The 8,001-nt window shown below is 44.4% G+C and overlaps 1 protein-coding gene across 1 annotated transcript in view; it reads right to left on the bottom strand.

Annotated features, from left to right (window-relative positions):
• Positions 1 to 4,471: 4,471 nt before the first annotated feature.
• LOC6045181 (laminin subunit beta-1) overlaps positions 4,472 to 8,001 on the bottom strand; it is a 38,746-nt gene continuing 35,216 nt past the window's right edge. The window contains exons 11-17 of the mRNA XM_038259794.1: positions 7,893 to 7,989; positions 6,859 to 7,835; positions 6,284 to 6,636; positions 6,083 to 6,224; positions 5,837 to 6,025; positions 5,628 to 5,772; positions 4,472 to 5,560 (exon numbers count right to left, since the gene is read on the bottom strand). Of these exons, the coding sequence (XP_038115722.1) occupies positions 5,421 to 5,560; positions 5,628 to 5,772; positions 5,837 to 6,025; positions 6,083 to 6,224; positions 6,284 to 6,636; positions 6,859 to 7,835; positions 7,893 to 7,989 (2,043 nt within the window). The 3' untranslated portion in view covers positions 4,472 to 5,420. The remainder of the gene's footprint in view (positions 5,561 to 5,627; positions 5,773 to 5,836; positions 6,026 to 6,082; positions 6,225 to 6,283; positions 6,637 to 6,858; positions 7,836 to 7,892; positions 7,990 to 8,001) is intronic.

Raw genomic sequence — 8,001 nt, 5'->3', positions numbered from 1 at the left:
AATATGATTTGGTGCCATTATGATTACATGTGACAAAATTTAAAAAAAAAGTTATTTATAAAGACTGTAGGTAACTATTTTTCTAAAATTTTTTATATCAAAACCTACAGCTCTATTCTGAGAAATGGAAATTAAAATATCTAACAAAATACTTGTACCCAATGTATGCAGTTTTATTGTATTTGTTTACCGAAAAGAAGCAGGTTTTTATGCCAGCATTCTAGTGGCTTTTCCTGTCCAAGGAAAATTGATCAAATAAACAATCAATCAATCAAAAAATTATGTTGATCTCGGAAGAAACCCAGAAATATGAAAATCGCAATGTGCCTATCCTGATTTAAATCACATAAAAAAATATTTTCATACTCTATTCCATTCAGACGAAAATGCACTTGAGTGATGAAATTTGAATCGAACAAGCACGAAAAGTGACACTTATAGAAAAAGTTTCCTGGCATCACTGGCTCGCTCTGACACGCCTTTCCAGTGAAAATTTTGGCTCGAGATCGGCTCAAGGATCGAGCCGAAATTCTCACTGGGTTTGTTTAGAAAACTATCTCTAATCAAAAGTACCAATCAAACCAATAATTTTGATTTGAATTGTCTTTTTCCTAACAGAAGGTAAAGCGTGATTATTACCGACAAATGACGAAAAAAATTCAACTTCATTTTTGATGTAAAATTTTATTTGCTATCAAAAAAATTATATTTTGAAAAGCTGAGAAAATTCTCTATATTTTGCTTTTTTGAACTTTGTTGATACGACCCTTAGTTGCTGAGATATTGCCATGCAAAGATTCAAACACAGGAAAATTGATGTTTTTTAAGTCTCACCCAAACAACCAAAAAATTTTTAATGTCGATATCTCAGCAACTAATCGTCCGATTTTCAATGTTAAAATATAGAGAATTTTCTCAGCTGTTCAAAAATATTTTTTTCAAGATTAGGCAAGCATGGGCACTAGTTTAAAAAAAAATGAATAACTGCTACTATTTTCAAAAAAGTTACCTAAAAATGGCTATAATTTGCACTTTATAAAAATTGCACTAAGGTACTTTTTGATTGCAAATTTGATTTCACATCGAAAAATGAAGTTGGACAATTTTTGCGACCAATATTTCGATTTTTTGAAAAAAGCAGTATTTATTCTAAATTTATAACTCGGTCAAAGAGTTTTTGCCCATTCTGGAAATTTCTGAAAAGTTGGCATTTGATGTCCCCTAAAACATATAAAAAAAAAATAAGATAGTGATTTTGCAAATCAAGTTTTAGTGTCAAAAAGTAAAATTAAAAATCACAATTTTTTTACCGTGTATCATATTTTTTCAGTATAGTCCTTATCCATGCCTAGAACTTTGCCTAAGACACCAAATCGATAAAAAAAATTCCTTGCAAAGATATTGCGCAATTCTCACTAACTTGGACTTCTTGGGAGTCTTGCGGGAGCCTCACAGAGGGAGAGCGAAAGAAAAAACGTGCGTGTCGTTTCGAGTCAACGTTAAGAATGAAATTTATTAAACTATGGTTTTGACAGGTGGTAGGGCTGTCATTTCTCTCTGTGTGTAAGTGATGTTGAACTGCAGGGCTGTGCCCATTTGAACACTCCTCCTCAACTTCACTACACTTCCCTTAACTTAAAAAAAAAAACTGTAATGTACTGTCGTTCGATTGAATTCTTCGTCATGGCCTCACGTTCCTACTTCACCGGACTTTTCCCGAACATTTTCTCCTACATCTCCTCCAGAATCATCATTTATCTCCTCCTGAATCGTCACTGATTTCTGAGATCCTCGTCAAAAAAAACACTTATTCCTTCGAACCACTCAACCGTACAAGCACCTCCTCGGGCGGAGAATCCGCCCATTTCATCGAAGCGGTCGATCCGGCTGATCTTCTTGGGCTCTGCTTCTGGTTGCTGAACGGCAGCCGATGATTCTGCCCTTCAAAAACATCGCGCCTGCCTCTGATCTTACCGAGCCGATACAGACCGCTGATTCTTGCCGCGCTAGCAATCACCCTATCGCCGTACGTCAGCTCACAATTTCCACCGTTGAAGGTCGTCATAACTCCTTTGGTCGACAGCTTTCCGACTGAGATCAAACTTCCTTGCAGCTCCGGCACAAACATCACATCGGTCAGCGTAATGTTCACCGTTTTCCCACGATCATCGATGCTCTCGATCGGACAGTCTCCGATTCCTGCGGTGCGCAATTTTCGACCGTCAGCAGTTGTTATCACTGAACGCGCACTTCCGTCAAATCTTACAAACGCATTCCTATCACTTGTCATGTGTGATGATGCACCTGAATCGACAATCCACGACTTGGAGCCGATTCCTCCGCTGGCCACAAGAAGAGTGATTTCTTCAGATCTGGTTTCGGTTGCCTTCAAAGCCTTCTGTGTGTGCTTCTTCCTTCTGTCCTCTTCCTCATCTTCCGTCGAATATTCCTCACAATCTACCTTCCGATGGCCCGGTTTGCCGCAGTGGTAACAGATCAACACTTTCCGGCGAGCGACACGCACCTTCAGCGCCTTCTCCTCCGCTTCGCAGGTTGACTTGTAGTTGGCTGCTTCGTCGATCAACTTCTCCTTCACCAAAGCGAGCGTAAGGTCTTTCTCGTCGCGGGCACCGAGTGCCATGATCAACGGCCGGAAAGTTGACGGAAGTCCACGCAGCATCAGCGCCACCTTGACGCACTCATCCATCTTTATTCCAGCATTGTCCAGCCGGCCGTACAACTTCTCGAACTCCCCGATGTACGTCTCCATGTTGTCGCCGTCCTGGAAGCTCTGGTTGGCGATCTGGATGATGGTGGTGACCTTCTGCTCAAGAGACAGTTTGCTGTGATGCCTCTTGAGTGCATCCCACGTCTCCTTCGCCGTCAGCTTATCTTCGATGACAGAACGTTGGTTTTTCTCCACCAGCAACTGGATCGTGGTAAGGGCCTTTTCATCTCCAGCCGTCCACGCTTCCGACACCGGATTTGGGGCTTCTCCCGGATCCACGTATTTCCACAATTTCTCGCGTCGCAAAAAAGCCTTCACTTCAAACGCCCAATCCTTGTAGTTCGAACTACCGAGCTTTTCAATCCGTGCAAACTCCATCGCGATCTCCAGCAACACTTTTCACGAGCAAAATCTTTGCCTCCACGCGATTCTACGTTCAAACTTTCCGCGAAAAACGATCACCACCGAAATTCTAACCTCAATTCCGCTCGGGGGCTCGGCCTGGGCCCATAACCTCTTGGGAGTCTTGCGGGAGCCTCACAGAGGGAGAGCGAAAGAAAAAACGTGCGTGTCGTTTCGAGTCAACGTTAAGAATGAAATTTATTAAACTATGGTTTTGACAGGTGGTAGGGCTGTCATTTCTCTCTGTGTGTAAGTGATGTTGAACTGCAGGGCTGTGCCCATTTGAACAGGACTTCGCACTAAATTATTGCTATCGATCGCACTATTGCGACTTGTCAAACTGGCTTGGGAAATTTTAATTTTCTCAAAAAATGATCAAAGCGAGCCGATGTTGCTCACCTGTCAATCGCAATTTTAAAATTCGAATGTCTTGCTCGGTGGAAACTGCGACTGGAAATGTAAATAAACAACTGCTGGTTGCCTAGTTTTTGGAAATTTTGTAGTCAAACGTGCGAGAGAAAATTGCGGGCCAAATCCAAGTTACAGTGCAAGGATCAATACAGATTTTCGAATTTTCGTAAATCATGTTTGTATGGACAGCTGTCAAATTTGTATGGACAATTATTTGGCCAAACTAATGATCAAAACGGCTTCTTTGGGCATACCGAAGGCATCAAAAAAGTTTCAGTCGGATCAGGGATGGAATAATCGCAAAAAAATCAATTTCGCTTGCGAACTTTCTTCACCCGCGAAAAAGAGAGGAGGCAAATCACGCAAAAGAAAATCGCTCCCGAACTTCTCCAAAAAAAAACAATCTGCTGATGATTTTTGTGAATTTCCTTGTCAGCACCACTTAAAAATATTTATTTCACTTTGTTTACACACATTGCCCATCTACAAAATGTGACAGGTAAAATTTCGACGTGTGAAGTAACACTTGCAAGTGTAGTAGTGAAAAAGATGTTCCGGCGAATAATCATGATGATGATTTTTTTAGATTCCTTTTACCGATCTTTCGTGCGCGAGAGAGGAGAGCCAAGCTCCCTTCGGATTTTTTCTCTTGATGAACGTCCAATGATTTTCTTTTGATGATGATTATTCCATCGCTGAGTCGGATAAAAAAATACAGAAATTTAAAATTAAAGGAAAAATACCGATTTCGTAGAGAATTGCTCTCTAGTTATCGTTACGGTTGGCAATTTTTTGAGACTTTTTGGTGAGATCTTTAAATACAATTTAGAACAATTGCGTAATTGAAGTAAATTCTTAAACATTGCAATACTATTTACAAAGTCTTTTCGGATATTTAAATAAAATCACATAAGGAAAACACAGGTTAAATGTTGGTTAAACACTACATACATATATTTTATTTACGACCGGAATATTACGTTTTTATTAGCAGTGAAATCGTTATGACTATTTCGCACAGTTGTTTCGTTTACGCGTTTCCTCCTTCTATCGCTAGTACTCTTACTAAGTATTGCTAGTTAAAACTTACTGGCTAAAAGTTTCGTTGCTCGTTGTTCTTCTGTTATACAACATCTCTGATTGGTGTGTGTTTGTTGTTTGTTATTTGTGTTATTTGCGCAGTGCAAGTTCACTTCTCGCTCATTTTATGTTTAAAAAAATGCCAGAAATTTAATTCGTTTGATTGTTGTTTTCGCGGTTTTCTTAAGCACTACACGGTTACCCACTGGTAAGACTAAATGGCATTCTTGTATGACCTCTTAGAAAGAAACTAATTTAAAAAAAGCACTTGTGTTAGCGTTTGTCAGTAGTTTGTTTTACACACGTGTGCCAGGAGTGATTGTTCAAGCGGCGAGTGAGATTTCTTCTACATAATACAGTTGCTTGTTTATTTGTTTAAACTTTTATTATTTAGGCATATTTGCGGATAACTAGGGTTTATTTTAAAAAAGGACACATTAATGGAAGCAGATTTAGTCTATCGTTTTACTTTTTGGCACTTTTTTGAATGTATTTCTTCGGTGTGGTTTGCCACAATTTTTTTTTGTCTATATTTTGGAACACACTGCGTTGTACGAAACGTTGACAAACAAAACATTAACTGATTACAAAAATTCTCGGACTCAAACTTCTCGTAGACTCGCGACTAATTCTAGCAGGGTAATAGCAGTTTACAAAATGTTAAACTCTTGAACAAAACACGGTTTCCGAAAGTTACACAGAAAAAAAAAACACTTATTTCGATTCTCTCCTCTTATTTTGAACACAAATTTTTCTTTCGTTGAATTGCGCTTTATTTGCTTCTCTACCGTTCGACGTTTCACGTCGTGCACTGGCGGTACCGGTCGGCGTCACTCTGAATCTTGTTGAGGTGCGTGTTGATCTGCTCGGTCAGGCCCTGGATCTTGCTCTCGAGCGAGTCCAGGTCCTTCTGGTTCGACTCGTACGTTTTGTGCAGCTCTGAAACAGATGGACGAGATTTGATGGAATTTTGTATAAAATTTCTTGGAAGAAATTTAGAAAATACCTTGCAATTTCTTGAGCTGATTGGTGGTCTCAACGGTGATCTTGGAGGCACGGTTCAGCAGGTTCTGGGCCCGCTCGCGTGCACTCTCGGACGCGTTCGATCTTGCGGTCAGCGTCGCGTTCGCCGTTTTGTACGTGTCCTTCAGCTGTAACGATACTCCGAGTCTTAGTACACGAATTTTGGCAAAAAAAACGCTTCTAGAATCTTACCTGAGTCGCCAGATCGTGCGCATTGTTGGCGGACTCCTTGACCGTTTCCGCCTGCTTGATGATCTCTTCGGCGTCCTGCTGGTTCTGCACGTTGCTCACGTGCAGCTTGTTGAGGCGCGTCTTCAGCTCGTCCACCTTGCCGGCGGTCACGTTGGCCCGGTTGTGCGCGTCGTCCGTTTCCTTGTCGATCTGTAAGATACGATCAAGTTTTAAACATTTTCTAACATCGTAGTTCAACCAACATACCTCCTCCAAATCGATCTTCGCAGACTGAATATCCTCGTTGGCGCGCTTGATCGACTGTCTTGCCTTCTTCTGGGCTTCATCAGCGTCGTCCAAAGCGTTCGTTACATCCAGGGCGTCCTCCAATACCTTCTCGGCACGGTTCCTAGGTTAAAAAGATCATTAAAAAACATCCAACACCAAACCTCCCCAAACCCATCCTACTTGGTATCCAGCGCGTAATCCTTCAGCTGCTCCACCCGCTCCAGATCGTGCTCGGTGTTCCGGATGATCGACTCCACGTTCTCCAGGTGCGACACCGCCTCGTCGATCTGCTCGGCCAGCGTTTGGATCTGGTCCGGCTGCAGCTGCAGCGTGTACTGCTGGATCTGCTCCGCCAGCTCGCGGATCTTCTCCGGCGTGGCCGTGTTGTTGTCGATGATGTCGGTCAGGTTCGTTACCACGTGGTTCGCCGACTCGATCAGGTCCTGCGTAAAATTGTAGTGCGCTTGCGCCTTGTCGTGCGCCCGCTTCGCCTTCTTGAACGCTTCCGACGCGTTGGTTTTTGCTTGCGACATCTGAAAGGAGATCGTTAAGACAATTACGATCAAAACCAAGTTGTAGCGGATCACGGGGTCTCTAGGTAGATTCAATAGATTTGTAGCGGTCCCAGCTAGAACCAACGTAGCTTGTTCCAGATCGATGTCCCAAGCTGCGCTGATTGTAGAGGAAACCTCTCCCAATCCGTTAAACCTTCGACCCCAACGACCAACTCGCTATTGACGATTTCAACTCCCTACCGATCGCAGAATATCATCCGCCAGCTCCTCCTTCTCCTTGATCGTCTGCTCCGTCTTCTTCGCGTACGACAGTGCCTTCTCCGACCGGGTTAGCGCTCCCTTGTCGCACGTAATTCCACCGCACTTGCCGTCGCAACCGGCTCCACCGCAAATCTCGTCGCACGGATCACCGCGGCGATCGCAAATGCGCTCGTTCAGATCCGGAATGTTCCCGTTGAGCGTGTCCAGCTCGTCGCGGTACTTCAGGAACGCCGCCTCGATATTCTCGTTCTGGTTGTCGATGTTGTCCTGGTTCTTCTTCAGCAGCACCTCCGTTCGCTTGCACTGCCGCTCGGCGTTGTCGTTCAGCTCCTGGATCTCCATGTTGGTTTCGCCCAGCTGGGTGACGCGATTCCAGGCGTCGCGCGTCAAGTTCAGCGCGCCCTCGATGTTGCCTTCCTGCAGTTTGGTGGCGTTCTCGCGCAGGTAGTTCGCCAGCTGCTTCACCTCCTCCGCTTTCTTGCTCAGCTCCTCGATGTCGATGTTGGCAAACTTGATGTTCGCGCTGGTCTCCTGCAGTCGCTTCTCGGACGCCTCCACGGCCTTCGCCGACTCGCTCAGGTGTTGCTTCACGTCCGCGATGTTCGCGTTGATCGCCTCGATCTCCCGATCGGAGATCGTGTTCGTCAGCAGTCCTTGGATGACCTCGATCTTCTTGCTCATCGAGTCGAACTCCTTCTTGTATGCTCCGGTAGCACCCAGCGTCTTGATCGTCTTCGCTTCCTCGATCGTTCGGTTCGTTTCTTCGCGCAGTCCGTCCAGGATGATCTCCCAGTTGTCGAAGCACTCGCCGCACGGTTCGCAGTACGGAGCGTCGCCTAGGTAACCGCGTGCGCACTGGTCGCACTTGTAGCCTCCGATACCGGGGTTACAGACGCACTGACCGGTTTCACGGTTGCACTGCCGAGTGGCCGCGCCGTACACGTTACAGTCGCAAGCTGAAAGGTTGAGCTGTTTGTAGATGGTTCCTGATTGATACGGTGATCACTACTTACGATTACACTGCACGTTGGGATTGCCCCAGAAGTTGGCCTCGCACTGGTTACACTGGCGACCTCCAAAGCCTTGCTTGCACGTACATTGTCCGTCGTACTGGAACAAAAC

The sequence above is a fragment of the Culex quinquefasciatus genome, chromosome 3, assembly GCF_015732765.1.
Source record: "Culex quinquefasciatus strain JHB chromosome 3, VPISU_Cqui_1.0_pri_paternal, whole genome shotgun sequence".
NCBI classification, from domain to species: domain Eukaryota; kingdom Metazoa; phylum Arthropoda; class Insecta; order Diptera; family Culicidae; genus Culex; species Culex quinquefasciatus.
Note: the sequence above shows the minus strand (reverse complement) of the source record. Positions and strands in the feature narration are given on the sequence as shown.